The sequence below is a fragment of the Populus trichocarpa genome, chromosome 6 (assembly GCF_000002775.5).
Source record: "Populus trichocarpa isolate Nisqually-1 chromosome 6, P.trichocarpa_v4.1, whole genome shotgun sequence".
Taxonomy (NCBI): Eukaryota; Viridiplantae; Streptophyta; class Magnoliopsida; order Malpighiales; family Salicaceae; genus Populus; species Populus trichocarpa.
Window position 1 is genome coordinate 21,432,743 of NC_037290.2, and position 20,443 is coordinate 21,453,185.

At 34.5% G+C, this 20,443-nt stretch overlaps 3 protein-coding genes across 8 annotated transcripts; 1 reads left to right on the top strand and 2 right to left on the bottom strand.

Moving 5' to 3' along the window:
- Positions 1–4,236: 4,236 nt before the first annotated feature.
- Positions 4,237–8,662, bottom strand: LOC7474456 (uncharacterized). Of its 2 annotated transcripts, none has more exons than XM_002309365.4 (3): positions 8,494–8,662; positions 8,230–8,406; positions 4,237–4,651 (listed from the first exon to the last, which is right to left on the bottom strand). In XM_002309365.4, the coding sequence occupies exons 2-3, from the start codon at positions 8,395–8,397 to the stop codon at positions 4,484–4,486; spliced, it is 336 nt and encodes a 111-aa protein (XP_002309401.1). In that variant the 5' UTR covers positions 8,398–8,406; positions 8,494–8,662; the 3' UTR covers positions 4,237–4,483. The 2 variants fall into 2 exon arrangements, with proteins under 2 accessions (XP_002309401.1, XP_024459036.1); XM_024603268.2 differs by having other exon boundaries at positions 8,230–8,403; positions 8,494–8,660.
- Positions 8,663–9,247: 585 nt separating this feature from the next.
- On the top strand, positions 9,248–18,176 carry LOC7492227 (uncharacterized). Of its 5 annotated transcripts, none has more exons than XM_024604515.2 (9): positions 9,248–9,411; positions 9,499–9,601; positions 9,730–9,834; positions 9,950–10,035; positions 10,239–10,480; positions 11,145–11,334; positions 12,521–12,704; positions 15,806–16,116; positions 17,388–18,176. In XM_024604515.2, exons 1-8 carry the CDS (start codon positions 9,359–9,361, stop codon positions 16,109–16,111), a joined length of 1,269 nt encoding a protein of 422 aa, XP_024460283.1. In that variant the 5' UTR covers positions 9,248–9,358; the 3' UTR covers positions 16,112–16,116; positions 17,388–18,176. The 5 variants fall into 5 exon arrangements, with proteins under 5 accessions (XP_024460283.1, XP_024460282.1, XP_002308447.3 ...); XM_024604514.2 differs by having other exon boundaries at positions 17,391–18,176; XM_002308411.4 differs by lacking the exon at positions 17,388–18,176 and having other exon boundaries at positions 15,806–16,405.
- Positions 18,177–18,752: 576 nt separating this feature from the next.
- Positions 18,753–19,957, bottom strand: LOC7466008 (short chain aldehyde dehydrogenase 1). Its single transcript, XM_024603572.2, has 2 exons — positions 19,790–19,957; positions 18,753–19,645 (listed from the first exon to the last, which is right to left on the bottom strand). The coding sequence occupies exons 1-2, from the start codon at positions 19,825–19,827 to the stop codon at positions 18,844–18,846; spliced, it is 840 nt and encodes a 279-aa protein (XP_024459340.2). The 5' UTR covers positions 19,828–19,957; the 3' UTR covers positions 18,753–18,843.
- Between the last annotated feature and the right edge of the window lie 486 nt (positions 19,958–20,443).

Below are 20,443 nucleotides of genomic sequence, written 5' to 3' on the forward strand. Positions count from 1 at the left end.
TTTTCCAAAATCAGATAAGGAGATCCCTTTTGACCAACTAGGTTGCAGCCAGATTCTGTTCTTCAAAAAGAATTTATCTCACTTTGAATCCTTCATGAAAGTTGTAGACCGGTACGCGTAGATGAATTTAGGTTTTTGAATCTCCTGATTTCGATATCAGAAGCCCAAGATATTCCCATTTGAATATCTAATATAAAAGTAGAGAATCCTGCCGTGAGAAGGATTCCAACCCAAGTTTTTGCACTAAAAACTGATTTTGCTGCCGTCGCAATTATGTTGCTCACTGTTCTTATGTCAAACTCTCAGTCAGTTTGGGATGCTCAACATTGTCAGTTTTCGAATCAGATAAGGAGATCCTTTTGACCAAGTAGATTGCGACTAGATTCTGTTATTCAAAACGACTTTATCTCACTTTGAATCTTTCATGAAAGTTGTAGTCCTATACGTTTAGATGAATTTGGGTTTTTAAATCGTCTGATTTCAATAACAAAAGCTCAAAATATTCCTTTTTGAATATCTAGCGTGAAAGCAGAGAATCATGCCGCGAGAAGGTTTCCAACCGAGTTTTGTTGCAATTTTGTTCTTCAAAACGATTTTATCTCACTTTGAACCTTCATAGAAGTTTTAGTCATGTATGTGCTGATGAATTTAGGCTTTTGAATCGCTTGATTTCGGTATCATAAGCTCAAGATATTCCCGTTTGAATATCTAGCATTTAAAACAAAGAATCCTGCCGCGAGAAGGATTCCAGCTCGAGTTTGCAGGGGAATATTTTTGCTTCTTCAAACGACGCCGTGCAATCTTTCATTTTTACAAACCACACTGCATACGAAACATCCCCATAGGAATTAATTAGCATGGTACTATCATTGTCATTTTGAGAACAACCCTTCCCTGTTTGCATTTCTTCCCTTGTTCTCTGCGCAATTATCTTGTCTGATTTTTTTTTCCCTGCACAACTCTCCCCATCTGATTTCTTTCCTTTTCTCTGCAACTTCCTCCTAGTTTCCTTTATCCTCTCGCTGTATTTTTGGAGCTGTAGATCATATTTTTTGCTGCCTCAGTCCAAAAGAAACAGCTAGTGCCTCATGGTGCCAGCTGTGGAAGGAAAGAAAGGAGCTGCACCACCCTTTGATCACTGAAAATAATCAATGGAATCAACAGAATATCAATCAGAATATTCTGGTTTCCTAACTTGCTTTATCTGATTGTAAGCCACCCGAAATTGTATCCTAGATTAGTGTATTTTGTTTCCTAAATAGAGCTGCGTTTAGGCTATATAAACCTCCTCTACTAGGAGAAGAAGGGAACGAAAAAAAAGAAGGAAAGAGACAGAAGAAAAAAGGAGAGGAAAAAGGAGGAGAGGAGGAGAAGAAACGTTTGAGATTTGCAACACATAGAGAGGAAGCTCTGCTGCTATACATTGACAGAAACTTTCATCTGTCAAAGGGTGAGAGTTGCAGAAACGAGGGAGATCTGCAGCATATGGAGAGGGAGCTTTGCTGCTAAACCTTGACATAAATGTTCGTTTGGGTTGTATTTCAGCTTATGTAGTCAAAAACCAGTGAGACCTGCATGTACAAGTCTTAACTTTCTCCTCCATTGCTGCCTTTAAATCTGTTGTTTTGATGTTTTAAAAACCTGTTTTGTCTTTGCTTTGCACATTCGTTTTCAATTTTAGACTATACAATGAACGCTTGCCTTTTGTTCATGCAGTGATATATATATGTGTTATAAAAGCATGCCGTCCCAAGCTCTTCCCTTTTGTATGAAACTAGTATGACAGTTTCTCCCGGATTGGTAAAAGAAAATAGGTCATGGACACTGCAGTAGGATTTTGATTTCAGAACTTTGGCTCCCTTGAGCATACGGATGTGTTTCATTTCCAGTTATAAAATTTCAAGTTAAGCTGGCTTTGAACGTTTTTAGTTGTCTTAAGTTTTCTTGTAAATCTTTTAATATATATATTGGTTTACTACCTTCTATTGTGATGTTTGCGTTTAATTGTGATGCTCAAGTTTCGATCAAAATATAAAAATGTTTTTGCGTTTTTGTGTGTTGCATATGATCAATACCATAACATATTTTGAACATTTTTTTATAAAAAAAACAAATATTTGAAGTTACGAAAAAGTGTTTTCGCATGGATTTCTTAAACACAAAAAAAAAAAAAATTATTTTCTTGCATTCTGGATTTTACAACATGTTTGTAAAACTCCAAAGGGTGTTGGCCAATATTTCAAAAAATATAAAAATCTTATTTTTTGTGGAATTCTACTTTATTCACCATTAATATTTGGATAAAAAAATCCCAAAAGGATTAATATCCAAAATATTATTGGAAATATTTCGCTATTATTCACTATTAATATTTGGATAAAGAAACCTTAAGTGATAAATATCCAAAAGATTTTTCTAGAAATAATAAGACATCACACATCCTTGAAAGAAGCCTCATTTATAATTGAGGACATTTTAATTTTTGACTCCACGGTTTACGAGCCGTGAAAGTATAAAACACTAAGGCAAAAATAGGCTTTTAAAGTGCTCTGAATTTCCTTAGATTTCTAAATTTTTGTTCCTCCTCCTTTCGATTTATGAGTCGCAAACACTTGAAATACTAAGGGAAAAATGAGCTTTTAAGCACATTGAATCTCCTTGGATTTCTATCTTAACTATCTCTTAAATCATAGGTTATAAATTTAGTCTGAATCAAACACATATTTCAAGAGACCTGCATCGGTTCTCCTTGATACTCTATAGACATATCTAAATGTATGATCTATATTGGCCAATGGTTCTTTCTTTTAGACTTTTGAACCCAAGTCTTTTCATCATAGCAAACCTATCCTACGAAACTGATTAGAGAACATCAACACCATAGCAATCATAAGGCAAACCAAACACCAAGCAGCTTACCTTAGGTAGGGCGTACTAGGGGTGCTAAAACCTTCCATTTACGCAACCAGTCCCTTGCCTTAGAATCTCTGAAAGACCAGTTAGGTTTCTAGTGATCATAATACTAGGTGGTGACTCTCTTATTCACAAAAACAAAAACCCCGACATGAATCCCCGTTCCCGGGGAGGGTCGCCGCTCCGCCGCGAGGGTGCGACAGAGGATATTATGTAAACTAACTTGCAAGAAATTTGGTAAAGCCACTTGGCAAGATCAGCTGTGAAATTAAATTGGCTCATTCAATTTTGCACAGTAGAATCATAAAGCACAACCAGGGTAGACACTCAAACAAGAGACCAAACCATCGGCCCCCCTCAGATAATAGCAGCACTCCAAACAGCAATGTCAGCCAACAAGGCATGATACAACAATAAATACAAAACATGAGGGAAGGAAGGGAGTGGAAATACCAAGCGATATAGATACGGAGGAATCATAAAATAATGGGAATCATTAATAACCATAAAGCATTCAACAAATAGTACCATGATTAGCATAGAAATTAAATGCATAAGCACAATAATAAAGTTTGAGTTGCAAGTAGAAGTGATGGCATGTAAAGACATGGAAATTCTTGATTGGTCGGAGACAACAAAGTATGGAATTTCGGATCTCACAATAAATCAATAGCATGAAGTTGAATGTAAGAATTGGAATAGAGGTTGTTCAGAAATTTGTTTCTCTCTAAGGTTAAGTTTAGCAGACACTTCCCAATATTCATTCCTGTTCAGCAAAGTTTTTGAAATTTGAATATCAAAAGATTAAACACACTGCCTTCGACCTTTCTCTTTTGACAGAAATTTTCGCCCACCTCTCAATTAACATCCTTCGGAGCATAATAACTGGACAAGAATACAATATGTAATGGAATATGCAAGCCCGACAAATAGTATTAATGCCCAACACATAGAATAGAAGTTGTAGAGAGATGCATGATACAACACTCCTAGATGACAACACGTTTCATCAGCTTTAAACTAAAACCAACCCATCAGCTCTAGTCAAATTCAGAAGCATGTTTCGTTAAATTTCTGGAAACCGTCATTTTCTCTAATTTAAGTGAAAACCTACAATCTTTAATTTCAGTTGCATAGAATCTAATAAAATACAGTTGCAAGAGTGATGAGATACGATCCTTCAATTTAACATCCAATGTTCCTGGACAAACACTAAGGTTAACTTAAATAAGCCCTAATTGCGATGATGCTGCAACGTAGCAACATTATTTACTTTGTACTCCATCGCAAATATCCACCCACCTCTCTCACTAAGATTTCAAATACAGAATAAATTGTGATTAGTTGCAGAATATAATAAATTCCTCCAAAATGGGTGATGAATAGGATACAGGCTTTAGCAATCCATTCAATATTAACAATTGAAAATGTGGATAATGATTGTATTATAAGAGTCATATAAAATAACAGGGATCATCTCCTAGGGAAGTTAAATTGCCGAGACAGAAATACTAGGTTTGTCTGCAAGTACATACCAAACATATCAAAGTTAAACATGGGCGGTCCATGTCTAGTCCTCCAATATTGGTTGCTGTTTGAGGTCATTTAAATGTTCAGTCAAAGGGGTTGCAGTGCTGTTGAGAACATAATTTTCACTCCTACACCGTTGCAACTGTTCTTGGAGACTCTGGACAAGCTCATTAAGTTTCTGAATATTCTTCTCTTGTGAGAGGATTATCTGCAGCAATGATAGCCATAAGATTAATGCTTGTAGCGCAATTTTGAAAAATCTTGGTTAGCCTAACACAATGTCTAACATAATGATGAAAGCTTGTAACAACTCAAACAACCTAATCAGCTAGATCATGAAAAATAGAACCTCAACAATGAAACACAATTGTCATTCAAGGGAAAAATGTTATTCTAAGCTACTTTTTGAGATAGAAGACTGTTTAGATCAAGGTGCTAGTCAGCAATTCAATACTTAGACCGTACACATAAAACAAGAAAATTTGTGTGAGAACTTCCATATCAAAACATCATGTAAATCAAAAAACATATTAAATCAATGATTCACAAGCCTTGGTATGGGAAAAAAATAGCTCATGAAGAATGTAGAACGTTTCCTGACTAGACTACAGGACATCTTTGTAATGTAAAATGTTGTGTGCCTGAAGCTAGGTATTGGTAATGAGGAATACTACAGGCCACTAATGTCTCTGACCATATTATTTGTAAATTAGCAACTGCAATTATTATTATTATTTTTTTGAGATTTTAAGCATTTAACACGATAAGCATCCACTGTCCCCAATCATCCCATGAAAATCTCTTCTGCACCTGAACAAGGTTGATTAAGGGGAATTGACCCATATGGTATCAACTAAATGCCTTTTTACTTAAAAGATGAAATCCCTCCCTCATCTGCAAACGAATCTCAACCAAAATCTTCAATCTGCAAACCAATTCAACCTGAAAGGGGGGCTGAAGAAAATACCATTTGATTAGGCTATGACCAGTAAAGTGCTGGTCAAAGTACGAATATACTAATTTTTTTAACTGGAATAATCGAGAGTGATTTCCTGAAGGGCAGGGAGGGGAGGATAACTTTTTAGATAACTGTACTTGTTCTGGATGAGGATTGGGAGCAGGAACATCATTTGTAGTGAAAAGGGAATATGGTCATGTAGAGGAACAGAATAAAAACAACAACAACAACTGATTGGGTGAAAACAAAACTGGAATTGAAATAAGCAAAATCTTGACAAGTGGAGTATAATTTCTATAACATATAAATAAAAAATCATAACAATCAAAACACTCTATTCAGACAAGAAATGAACATACAACCTGAACAATGAATAGAAATAAAAAGTCAAAGGAAAAAAAGGTTCAGGTTAAGATACTTTAGAGATAGACAAGCTGTTCAGACAAAGCGAACACAGCAAACATTCATTGCATAATGGGAGTTAGCAAGCAATCCAACATTTGGAGCATACACAAATCCAGTACACTTGTGCTAGACCTTCCTTTGGAGAATATCTAGTAAATCAAATGCATACTGAATCAATGAAGCATCAGCAAGGATGAAAATAACTCAAAGAATGTGACATGTTTTCTAAATTGACTACGGAGCACACTTGTAAAGTAAAATGCTGTGAATCGAAAGTTGAATAAATCCATGTCATGGAACACTTCAGGTTAACCACAATATCTCAGGCCATACGATTTGTAAATTGACAACTCTTTTTTCACATGAGCTGGAGCATTTAAGATATCCATTATCAGTCCAGCTAAACCAGGGCCATCTATTCCAAACCTTATCAGGATTGACTTAAGGGAACTAACTAATATGGTGTCAAGTACAAGCCATTTTTTGGACTTTGGGAGGACTAGAACTTCAGACCCTTAGGGAAGGAGGAACATTTGCAATGGTGTGGCAACAACAGCATTTTACATAAATAGCTTACACCCTTTGTCTGCAGATGAAGTGACATATAAAGGAATCTCTACCAAATTCTTCCAATATATTCAACAGTTCATCTGAAAGATGAAATGAGGAAAATAAATTCTGTTTACAAGATGCACTGATAGGTTGTTCATATTCTGGTAATGCAGAATACAGATTGTGCAAAATTGTTTTGGAGGAAGCTAAAGGAAAAAATAAAAACAAGAAGAAAGACAATGGATGCTGCATAAGTCTTTGGGTTGAAATCAATCAAGTCCCTTTATTTAATTGATCAATCAGGATATCAACAACAAAACAGTGGACCAAAGGCTGATACATTATAGCGGGGATAAATAAAAAAATTGGCTATAACAAGAGACACTAGTCACGTTAGGAAAGTAATGATTTTGTAGGCATCTGAACTTAGAAAGGATTCACTCAAGAAAGAGGAACACTTAGGCTACTTCTAACAGAAAAATACAGCTTAACAAACTCTAATTTAATCAGAAAACTGTACTTGCTTTGAATGAGAATTTGAGCAATGATATCATTAATGGTGATAAGACCATGTGAAGGAACAAAACAACAACAACAACAACAACAACTGATTGAAGATAGACAAAACTTCAGTTAAAATTAACAACGCATGGATATATCTGGAATCCAGCCTATGTAGGAGTTCATGTCAAAACCTCGTTAACAGTCACAGTCTGGAATTATATTAATTTAGCAGGAAGTCATCATGCAAACTATCAGGAATAAAAGAAGATAAGATGAACAGAGAGCATGCTAAAAAAAGTGAATGCCTTTCGTTACTTGCATGGCTTTTCAAAAAGATACTAGAGGCTACAGTACAAAGCCAGCAAATCTTCAGCAGAAACAATTTGGCCCCTTGAAAGTTCTTCATAAGCCCTAAATTTGCCGTTACCTAAACCCAATTTGAGTTTGTATTCAAATTAATAAAATTATTGATTGTAACAATGATCACAACATTCATACTGATTACACATGCTCCAAAGTTTTTGAGTTAAGTGATAATAATGTCCTAAGAAAGCATGGAATCAATCTTTTGGTAACAGTAATTGCCATTTAACATTTAAATAGCCTAGCAAAAAAAATAAAAGAAGGATTAAATAGTTGATCTGACTATATATTTTAATTACAAGGTCCCACTTGGATGACTACAACTTTGGCCGACACTGAAAACTTTTTCAGAAAGCTCAATTCTTGCAAGGTACCAAACGTCATGCTATGTTTAGATAAGAACTTCATTCACTACTCTAGTAGTAAAGTAGTGAATTATGTGAATCCAAAAATAAAACTCAGCTTGCAGTACCAGCATTTGGGTTTGCAAGGAAAAGAAAGACTGAAAAAGAAAAGCAAGAGATTATGTTTTACACTCTTCCGATTACCAAATTGCAACAAAGCACTAGATTCACCACTGATTCTAATACGTCCATGGCGAATGAACGAAAAAAGAAAAAGAGAAAGAAACCGCCATTTCTTTTCCTAGCACTTCCTCTATAACCAAAACTGCATCAAGGATAATCACCAAACATATCACACCCTCAGTATAATTAGTCAACATTATTGTATTTCCTCGACTTAAGAACTTGAAACTCCAAGACTAAATCAAACTTTCCAACAGCACCAAAAACATAAAAAAAAAAATCACTGAAGCTCTCCCACATACTTCAATAGAAGCCACTTGATCAAATAACTGTATAAATGCATAGAACAAAATCTTCAACTCTCACTTTTTTTTTTTAAAAAAACCAACAGAGTCTTTCCCTTATAATCTTTTTTGGTTCTATTAGCACATAAAACACTACAAAGAACACGGAATGTAATTATAAGAAGAAGGAAACCTTTTCTTTGACAACGTCTTGTCGTTTTGAACTATGTTGTTGTTGGTGGTCTTTCTGGGAAATGTTTGGACTCGCTTCAATTTCATTACCAAATTGTTGTTTCCACTCTATCTGAGAGGTGAGCACAATGAACAACAGCAAGAACACCAGTACCCATGGTCTTGCCATCCTTTACTGCTACAAGAAGCACAAGCAACTCTTTTAATTAAACAAATGTTCTATATAATCAAATGAAGGGAGCTGAAATAAAGAAATGAAACTTACAGATCGAAGTTCAGTGAGAGAAGGAGAAACATAAATGGGATTTCTTAGTCAGATTATTATGTTTTTGTTTTGCTGTCATTTCACCAGAGTCGGCAACGATTCCTCTGTTAGGAAAGTTCTACTCTGTTTTGGGCTTTTTTTTTTTGAGGTACCTCTCTGTTCTGTAGTTTACATATTTATAAATTTCACCCCGTATTATCACTTCTGTTTGTTAATGCGTTGAAAACGCGGTTTTTAAAAACTTTATTTTTTTTACCGTTGTTTTGAATTGTAAATTTTAAAAAATTAAAAAATATTATTTTAATATATTTTTAAATAAAAAATATTTTAAAAAATATCCATTATCAAAATAACAAATACGTTTTTTTTATAACATCATATTTTTTATATCATTTATAATTAAATAAATAAAAAGAAACTCAAACTTGAGTACAAAGAGCCATTTGAAATTTTATTTTTTTTAAAAAATTGAATTGTTTTATTTAAAATTAATATTTTTTGAATTATTTTTAATGTTTTAGTATTAAAATTAATTTTTTTAAAATAAAAAAATATTATTTTAATATATTTTTAAATAAAAAATACTTTTAAAAAAACAATAACTATTTCTTTTTTTTAAAAAAAATATAAGTCACAAGTTGATTGATTGATTTTTTTTTTTAATATTAAAGAATATGTGACTATAAATATTCATAAAGAAAAGTGCACTATAATGTAAAAAGTGAAAAACTACTAACCCAGACAGCAAATACACAGTACAGAGACAAAAAAAAAAAAAAAAAAGAAAGAAGAAAAGATAATAATAAAGGACTACCTGTTTAACTGCAAATAATTTCCCAGAAACAAGGAGAAAAAGCTGCTAGCAATGGGCAATTCTCAGTCACCTCCTGCTGATCCTCGTTTCTCTTCTGCCACCAGGTTTCTTTCTTAAATAATCCCACCCCCCCTCTCTCTATTATACGTGTGTATGTATCTCTTCTGATTGATTAATACTAAACCGAACAGAGCTTTTACTCAAAAGGACCTTGAAGACCTCAATTCACTCTTTGTATCTCTGGCTGCCCAATCGAAGAGCAACAATGAATATATATCCCTCTCTGTTTTTCAGGTCAGTTTTGTTTTTGTTTCATAAATTTCTCTTCCCTTTTGTGTTTTATTTCCCAATTTATTAGAACCCAGTTTTTTTATTTTTGTTTTAATTTCAATTAGTGAAGCTGACAGAAATTACTGGATTAGGCTTATTTTGGATTAAAGAGTTCTCTCGGAGAGAGATTGTTTGATTTAGTGACCCAACAGAGAAAAGATAACAAACTCACCTTCCACGATCTTGTTATTGCTAAAGTAAGGCTTAAAGTTCGAAACTTTTAATCTGTGTATTCATATTTATGGTTATTTTGTGATTTTGACTTGCTCGCAGCCGCTTATTTGTATTTGTGTTTTATTGTTGGTATTGCAGAGTGTTTATGAGAAAGGAACAAGAGATGATATTGAAGAGTTTATTTATCAATTACTTAATGTAACAGGTGATGGTGTTGTGGGGAGGTAACGTTTTTTTCTATTTACTAGTTCTATATGTATGAATGTGCATGTACGTGCGCATGCGTGGTTTTAGTATTCTTTGATTTTTCTCAATAGAATGATTTTATACATACAAATGATACATAGATTTTGTTTTGTCATTTGTAGCATTGCTCCCTTTACTGTTCTTGTTTGTTGATGTATGTAACACTGGCAATCTGTTTCAGGTGTGATATTGAATCTGTCCTAGCTGCAATTTTGAGGAGTATTTTTTCCCTGGAAGCTTCTAACCCTGGATTGAATTCACATCGGGAGATTATTAATGTATTTCTTAGTTCTGCAAAATTTTCGAAGGTTGTTGAAGGAGCAGCTGAGAAAAGTATGTCTTTTGAGGATTTCAGAAGTTGGTGTGCTCTTCTTCCATCAGTCAGGAAGTTCCTTGGAAGTTTGTTAATACCACCCGATGCAGGTTTTCTATCTTTCTTCATTCACATAATACCTATAGTTTTTAGTTTTGATACTCATACATTTTAATTTCCTCTCTTAAGAACAATATAGTGAAAGCAGATTGATCCCGTTACTGGTCTTAAACATTTCTGTTTTTTTTCTCCAAAAAGCATGACTTGGATGAAGTTTAGCTACTCAATTTTTTTATTGGCTCATGAACATGGTGGCCTTTCACCATTCGGATATGTGCATTTCCTTTATAGAGTTTATCATTCTGGTCCCTGCATTTTTTTTTATTTAGATCCTAATAATTTCAGTCCATTTAATGCAGATTTTTTTTTGAGATTAGGAAAAATACACCATGAATCACCAAACACATTTTCCAATTTTCAAGGGCTGTTTCTGTTGTAGTTGTGTAAATAATATATTTCCACAAATTGGATGCTAGACAGAATTGCTTGGAAGGATGAGTTGTATCATTTGTATAATTAGACAAAACATGTGATTTTTTTTTCTTTCTAATTTCATGGTATTCAAATTCAATTATTGACTGGTGTAATTTTCTTTCATCATCACCATTCAGCTGTCAGACCTTATCAAATATTTTTGGCTATCATAATTCAATTTAGTGAACTGAGATAAAGTGTGATTGTTCTTCTAGTTTTGATCATGAAGTTGCTATGTAGGAAGGCTAGGTTCTCAAGTTCCTCAATTGGTGCACGGGGATAATATCAATCCTGACTTGATATTATTGAGGGAGGAATATGCCTGGCATATAGGAGGAGCCCTTCCACACCATGAGCTGGTGGAGTGGAAACTTTTGTACCATAGTGCTATTAATGGCATGAGCTTCAATACGTTCTTGGGAAGCACCTCGTGAGTAGCTTTCTCTCATTCAATAATAATTTATAAGTAAATCATCAGATTTTTGGGTCATTCAATTTCCTTGGAGCAAAATATGTTCCTGTTTTTGTGAATTTCTTCATGCTTAAAAAAATGGTTTTGGTGTTGGATTTAAAGGTGGCTTTCTCAAGATTCGTTAATTACAATTAAAACTCCTTGGAGTAAACATTCGATAATCCTTTGCAAAACTGTTTTGAATTGTATTCTGCTCAAAAGTGATGGGTTCACGCTGTTTGTTAAACTTTTTCTTTGCCTGGGCTTGACTAATTGGGAACATCCTCACATGTCTATACAATCATCACAATCAATAGTGTTAATTAGGTTCTTTTGTATCATGAAGGTAATATTATATTGGAGATTGGATTAATGAAGTGACATCAATGTATGTATATCCATTGGGTATAGAACATAAATATGTGAAGACTTTAGATCTTAGTGTTCTCACATTTATGGAACAAGGCTACTAATTGTTGCTTTGATAAATTGTTTGAGATTTTCTACCTACTCTTTGCTCCTGAATTGGGTCGATTCTGATTTACAAGTACTCATGGGTTCACCTTCTGTTCCTAATTTTTTTATTAATTTCAGAAGTCAACTTCTTATTATAAACAAGTCTAAATAATGATCTATGAGCATGGAATTTGTGGAACTCTCTGCAAGGATCTTAGGTTCCAATGTCTCATGGAGTATGTGTGCAGCAAGGTTCAGTTGGATGTGCTCAGGGAGAATGAGTCTTGTTTAGTTTGTGAAAGAATTGTAAATGGCATAGCTATCTCTTGCTGGCAGACAGCATACAATAGCCAGAGGAACTAAATTCCGCTTCTTCCTTGAAAGGGGGTGCTCCAACCAGATGCCATCTTCTTGTTATCATTTTGACTTCTTTAGTTAGAATTGCTAGAAGCTGTTTGTGCCAAAATAGATATGCATAATGTGATCGATGCATACATTAGTAGATAACAATATTTTATGTCTTGCTAAGTTTCCATGGTGTCTTGATGTTTAGCTTTCTTTTTTTTTTCCTTCTTCAATTCCCCTTTTTCTTAATTGGAAAACAAAATAGTGTAAAAGATAGGTACTCTAATTTTATTTCAGTTTCTCGGTTGCTGGAACTGATTTTGTAAGTAGGAGTGGAATGGGTAATTGTTCACTTGAACTGCAGAAATGGTGAAGGGCCGACAATATTGATTATTAAGGATAAAGATGGCTACATATATGGAGGCTATGCTTCTCAACCTTGGGAGAGGCATGGCGATTTCTATGGAGATCTGAAGTCATTTCTGTTTCAGCTTTACCCGAAGGCATCAATTTTCAAGCCCACCGGAGCAAACAATAATGTACAATGGGTATGTTTCCATTTATTTTATCTGTTGTGAAATAATGGTAATGGTGCATAATCATTTTAAGAATGTAGGATCACAGTCGTTGCCTATTTGTTTTGATTCTGCCAGTAGTTTTCCCTTCTACTTTGGCATAAGGCAGTTGGATGCAAAGGCTTAAGAGTATTGATTTTCTTTTCTGAAATGTTGGGTAAATGGCACGTTTTGCTATTGTACGCCTGTTTTTTTTTATGGTTTTAGCCTTCATACAATTGTTTTTATGAATTCTGTTTTTTACTTATTATTCCGTTAAGGAATGTGCCCTTCTATCCAATAAGAAGTTGCAAGGTTTGAATGAAAAGTTTAAAATCAAGAGGTCCGAAACCTAGAAAATAAATTCAAGGTTGGGCCAACATGGCCAACACAAGCTCTGCTATTAACAACACCATCTCACCTTTGCAATTAGATCCAAACTCAAACACTAGTTCTCCTCCACCTGACAAGACCATCCCTATCAAAAACAGAACATTCTTTTTTATTTTTATTTTTTATTTGATACAATTAGGACCATATCAAGAACTTCCCAAACAAGCCCAAGAGTTTAAGTAAAAACTGTTTAACTATGTACCAATATTAGAAAACCTTGTCCCTAGTAATCCACACCTCTTTCTCATCACAATGGTTATGATTCATGGTTGTGGTTTTGTGAGTGGTGGTGATTTGGCTGGTAGCTAGCTCAATTGGGACTGGCATTGGAGATCCTGGGTTTAGTTCTAGTTTGGCTTTTGGTGTTTTATCAAGGAGAAAGAGGTTTGTTTTGATTTGGGTTCTCTTGAGTGGAGGTAAAAAATTTGGGTTTGATATTTTTTTTAAAGGCTTTTTTTTTTTTTTTTTAATTTCACATGTCAATTTATCATGGCTTAGCAAATCAAAACTTGACACACAACATGTAAACTAATAGAATTGGACGGGATGCCGCATTTCTTTAACAGAAGCATACCTAAAAGGGTAGAATCTATAAAAAAAATATACAGCGGAAAAAACCATAAAAAGAAAAGAGTACAGTGGCAAAATGGCCATTTACCCTCAAAAAGGTCTAAAGAAGTTTTAGTGCATCAACATCCCAAAAAACTGGTGGTTATACTGTAGTAAATTGAGAAGAAAATTGGGCAAACAAAGACCAAGTTTCTTGATTTTGCTGTTTGGTTTTGTCATTTGTCTATACCTGTTGCCAACTGTTAGGTTGTTTCACCTCAAGGTGATTCAAGTGAAATTGAAGCGGTTTGATGTGCCATTTGACTGCCAAATTAGTTGGCGGTGGCAGTTTCAAATGTGGATTCACAAGAAGAAGCAACTAAGATAGATTAGGAAAAACAAAAGAGCTAGGAACCATAGGAGAGGGACAAATGCAACTAGAATCTTATGGATTATAAAGATCTTTAGTGACCAAAAGATGTTTCATACTTCAAGCTTCATTTATGTGCGCGCTATATTCCTTAATCAATCATTTTTCTCAGCTAGAGACAAAAATAGAAATTTGTCTATCAATAGGTTCCAATTGATAGGTTTGATAACTCTCTTTATTTTTATCCTAATGGTAATTTTCTTGGAATTCAAAAGTGTAAATGTTTGCTCATTTTATGCTTTAGAACCAAATCATCAATTGATGCGCATAACAAAGGAAGCAAAACTTATGTCTTTTTGTTGACAAAAATTAGGATGCAGATAGGAACAAGGGATAAAAGAGTTTGTTACATGTCAAAACCCTTAAAGACCAAAGTATTATAAGTACAAAGAGACTCTCAAAATATTTAATTTTATTCATTCATGTCTCTACTTGTTAAAAGGCTATTATAATATTTTATATGGAAAAAAACTATAAAATTCTAATAATACTGAATAGAAAAAAATAAACTATGAAAAATATTCCCTTCAAATAGGAAGAAAACTAGAAAAACATTATAATAAAGAATAGAAAATTATCTATTTTCCTAAAAAAAAAAACCCGTATCAGTCATCGGGTTGAAAGGAATTCGTCCTCGAGTCCAGTTTTTAGTTAGAATTGTCTTCCATTAAGAAGATCTGTTTGTGCATGAGCTACCTCATCGTGGATCCCTAATACAACATCTTTGCGTGGGCTGCTCCATCATGGGTTCCACCAGGATTTTGAATGACAACAATTAATGTAGACAAAAACAATAAAGTAATTCCTAGATGTCTTTTTCCCTAGAGGAATCTCCTCACCCCCTACACAAGCACGTCTTGTTCTGTAACCTTTTCTAGCTATGATGATTTTGCAGCACACAACAAATCAAAATAACCACCAAGGATTATTGAGCTTTTTTCCAGCCATAGTTGTTCTGTAGCATACTACAACAAAACAAAATAACCACTAAGTATCTTTGAGCTTTGATAACAATTGATGTAAACTCAAAGTCGAATTTTTTCCATCTAGGGGAGAATGATGTGGACAACAAAGAAAGCAAAACTTTTGTCTTTTTGAAGACAAGGGTACTTCTGTAATTCATGGAAAATCTGGAAATTTGTGTAAGTCTAGGTTTTATTTTCTAAGGAGTAATTAGTTTATTATGTTTTTTCCTAATCTAGATAGAGTTAGTATTTCTTATATAGTAATCTAAGTCCTTATTGGATTTTGACAACTAGAAATCTATAAATAAGTAAGTAGTCTTTATGATTGTATGTCTCAATCTCCCTCTGGGTGTTACACTTAGGTTTTTCTATCCTCTAGGTGTGAATCCTAAAAACCCTTTTAGTGTGACTCTAATAGTTTATACAATTCCCAGCAGAAATCCACTTTAATACAGCCCTAAACAGCCTCCAAAGTTATATCTAGAACAACCTTCAAAGCTTTCCTGCATCATCAACTTACTTGTTTAGACTCTTAACTTGATCGTTACAGAAGTTGGAAGTTGTGGCCTTCAGACTGGAGTCAAAGTAATTTTTAGCTCTGAGATGTGAGGATTCTCATGTTAGCTTATTTTGGCATTCATTGATCTCTTCTTAAAAAATTACTTATTTTTTGTTACCATTACCTTTATGTTTGCCACTTTGGATAAAAATTGTATATATTATAAAAAATGACATTGCTTGTACCTATGGATTGACAGTGTGCTGCGAATTTTAGCTCAGAGTCCATCCCAAATGGCATTGGTTTTGGTGGACGTGTTAATCACTTTGGCTTGTTCCTCTCAGCAAGCTTTGATGTGGGTCAGACCTTCACTTGCACCACTTTTGGAAGTCCTTGCCTCTCCAAGACCAATCGCATATTCCCAGAAGTGATAGAATGCTGGGGAATTGTTCAAAATGGAGCACAACAAGAAAAACTTGATGCCGCCAAAGGTACAGTTTTAGAGAGATTTAAGGAGGACCGACACATGCTCAACATGGTGGGGCTTGCAAATTCAAGCGAGTAAATCTGGTGAGATATCTAGCATTGTGGAATGCATTGCATATCAGTCATCTATGATCAGATAACCCATCCTGGACTCAAATGCCCAAACATGGATTCTGATTTAACGTTTACTGTACATTTCAATTTGAGTTTTACTTTGTTATTTTGTTCAACATATAACATGGTAGATTTATAGGCTTATGTTATTTTGTGCCACAAACTGATATGGCTTGCCAACTTGGTGGATCACATCAGATTGGATAAGTAAAACTCAATTTTTTTCAATGAGATGAATGCTGAGAACTTGTGATTTAAAGACGTGTTGTCCTACATTATTTTGTTATGGTAGAAAACAATGATAATATTATTAGGACCGATTTGGAACAAATTCTCTACTATAATTGAATTTAATTATAGTGTTCAATTTGAATTTAATTAATAAATAAGTTGAATTCACAAGTTGAGAAGACATAGAATTCAATTTATTTTGTTTCTTGTATTACCCTCATCATCTTTTCTTCGAAAGTTTCTAAAAAAAAGAGATGAGTGGATTGATATTTTGGAGAAGGTAGTTTAACATTAATTTATCCTCTTTAGTGTAGTAAATAAATGATTGACCTCTGATTTACTTTTGTGTCATTTTTAAAGATTGAATTTTATTTGGAATTCAATTTTTGACACTCGAAATGGTTCCAAACATAAGATTTTATTAAAACTTATGGATTGAATTCAATTAAGAGGATTCCAAATATATTGTTAATGACTAAGAATTGAGACAAGAAAATGAGAGGGGATGATTGGGGGTTGGAATATCAATGTAAATTATGGATATGATAGATGATGGGGATAGAAGTGTGCTGGATGGATATACGAAGGATAAATGATATTCAACCCTTTAGAGATACAGAAAATCACTGTTCTAGAGATGAAGAACAAGGAATAAATAAAAAATCTAAGGATACAGATAATTCACTACCTTAGAAATTAGAGTTTAGGATAGCTCACCACTTAACGAAATCCATCATAGTGATACAGAAACTATAAACAAACTTTAACAAGCTCACTTTGATCCATTCAACAAATTCTCTATTCTCTCTACAATGATGAAACACTCTTAACTATATTTGGAACAATTCCTCCAGGCTAGGGAAAAAAACCCTACTCTTCTATGTCTAAACATGAAATTCAAACTAGATAGCTTCTAGTAGGTGATAAAATCTCTAAGGTGGCAGATTTTTCAACATAAAATCTTTCTCCATCTGCACCTTTTTATCAAGTCTAAGTTGTGGATATTGTAGCAGGCGAAATCTCTGCTATTTCATTGTCAATGGACGCCATTCACATGCAAGTGACCGCAAATGACAATGTCAAAAGCTTGATGTGAGGCTTGTTGGCAAAGGAGGAAGAATGATGCAATTAAAATTAATGCTATGGAGGGATTTCGGATTCCTAATAGCTGCACAGTAGGGAGTACAATTGTCACAACTCCCTCAAGGAAACTCCAATTCATGCACCGTTTGAAGCGTTAGAAACTAGATACATTTATCTTTCAATTGATATATAGACTTGTTAGTGGTTTGCTGGGAATCAATACTGAAAAGCTTTTGAACTTGTCAATAGTTAGGAGACTCCTCTGTTTTGGGACATGTTTTTGTTGTTAAAGAACCCTTTGATCCCTTAACCCATCTTTTAGCATTTTCCAAGCAAATTGAATTTGTATCTTTGGGATCATCAGGACAGCCCCTGCATCGAGAATTATGCAGAACTCTACTGAAATGAAACTGGGAAAAAAAAATTATTTCAACCTTTGCCACAACTGACGCAGGGGCTGCCCCGATAATTCCAAAGATCCAAGTGCAATCTGCTTGTTAAATTGCTACTGGACGGTTAAGAATTCAAAGGGCTCATAAACAAGAAAAACATGTTCCATAACAGAGAGATTGGTTGAATTGATAAAAATTAAGTTAAGTTTGTTAGCTTATTTTTAGTTATGCATCTTTTTGGTGGATTCCATTGAGTGGCTCGCTATCTAAAACTCTAATTTCCAAGGTGGTAATTTATGTGCATCAATATTTTCTGAGTTTAAATCCTTGCTCATTCTTCTTAGTATGGTGATCAACATAATCTATGCTTCACTGATCCATCTATCCCCATTTTGGGTATCAAAACACAAATATTTGCAAAATAAATAAATAAAGTGAAGGACTCGAAGCAACCAGAGAGAGACAGAGAATTGGAGTCAATTGTCTGCTGTGAACAACTTTCAATTGAGCTAGAGAAAACACAGGTTGATCCCAGAATGCTCAACACCTCATTATTGCATAAGCCATTATCAAATCAATAAATCATAGATGACTCTTAGATTCAGTTAAATATTTCCTTCCGGTGCTTCGAATGTTAGGTTTAGGGTTGACAAGGAGCATAAAACTAATTTTAAACCGATCAAAGTAGTTAAGAAATTTGCCTCATAATCTGTTAGCAAACTAGCGAATTGTAATTTCTTTGAGCATTATCATTCACTTGAACCAGCGGTGACACACTATTCTCCATTGGAAACCAGACAATCACAGTACTGTTTTCAATTGATGTAGTCAGCCATGTTAGCTTGCACATAATCGTTTGTATGAAGCGTTTTTTTTAAGGACACCGATTGGAACCACATCTATAACCAGAACAGAATATTCAATTCACAGGCAGTAATATCAAAAGCAGTCATAGCAATGTTAAGGTTGTCGACATTCAGAACCTCGCCTATTAAAATTTAGAAAAGTTGGCTTTCAATGCCATTGAAAATGAGGGGTTGGTAAGGTTATAACCTCCATCAATGACCAAGTTAACCCCACTAACATACTTGGACTCTTCACTAGCAAGATATAAGGCTGCCTGTGAAACATCTTCTGGTTCCAGTACCACATCTTTTAAGGTTGCTGCTGACGCGACCAATTCCTCAGCAGCCTCCTTTGTCATACTCAAACCATCAGTAAGCAAAGGGGTTGCAACTGCATAGGGTGAAATGCTATTTACTCTAATCCCATATTGCCCCAACTCCACACTCAAGTTCTTGGCCAAGCCTACAATAGCATTCTTAGATGCGGTGTATGCATGTGCCAATTCACCATACAATACTGAAGCCACACTTGAAGTGAAGAGGATACACCCTTTCTTTGCTGGGATCATTACCCTGGCAGCGTGTTTGGCACCCAAGAATCCACCATAGACATTGACATCAAGGACCCTCTTAAAGTTTTCGTTATCGCATGTTAGAATACCTGATTTTCTGTCACCTGGAATTCCAGCATTGTTGAACATGATGTCGAGCTTTCCATACTTGGAAACAGCTGTATCCACTGCGTTTTGAACATCAGAGTCACAGGTTACATTGCAATGGACATAAGAGATGGTTTCTTGGGGCCCAAATGCTTGGCAGAAGGAGTGCCCAAGATCATCTTGGATGTCAGCAATGAGGACTTTAGCTCCATGTTGGACAAAAAGTCTTGCCGTGCAAGCTCCTATGCCACTTGCACCACCTGTTATCAATGCCACCTTGCCTTCAAGCCTGCAATTGATCATGCTCCTTGTTTTAGAAATCGATTTGTAATGTGAAATAGCCAGGTATATTTTCTTTCTATGATTATGATCAGAGAAGTGAGACTACTTAAACATAAAAATTAATGGATATGAAGTGTAATGAGTCATTTACCTCTTGGTGATTGGAGTTGCTGAAGTTATGGAACTCATCTTTCCCCAAACTGGACGAGAACTCACGGGAATCTTTGTTGTGGAAGAGAAAGCAACCTTGTCCTGTCAAAACCAGAGGAAATGCTTTGAACCCATTACGACACAAAGTGTATACCAAGGGCTGGAGACAACAGAGAGTTGGAATTTATGCCTTTTCCTTTTCATTACAAGTAGGACAGATAAAGAGATTTGGAATTTATGCCTATCCTAATAGCACTATCCTAATAAAAAACCATAGTATAACCTAAAAAATATTTAGAAAAATAGCATAGATTTATGATTTTATTGTTTTTAAAAGTGCGACTCAATTTTTTTTTAAATATATAGATTGTGCTATTTTAAATAACACAACCTGTATAATTTTTTGAGTTTACATTTTTCACAATAACACAACCTTAAAAATTAAAAAAAATAATAATCGTGAAGGTTGCATTGTTATGAACATTGGTTAGGAACAATGCTACCTTCACATTTTTTTTTACATTTTAAAATCCAAATAATATTGAAAACATACATAGTAACTCGACCAGATTTAAAATTAAATCATTCAAAGAGTTAGCCTGATTAGACTTGATCAAAACTCAATAGACTTGGCTAATCTAGTTTAACTTGATCC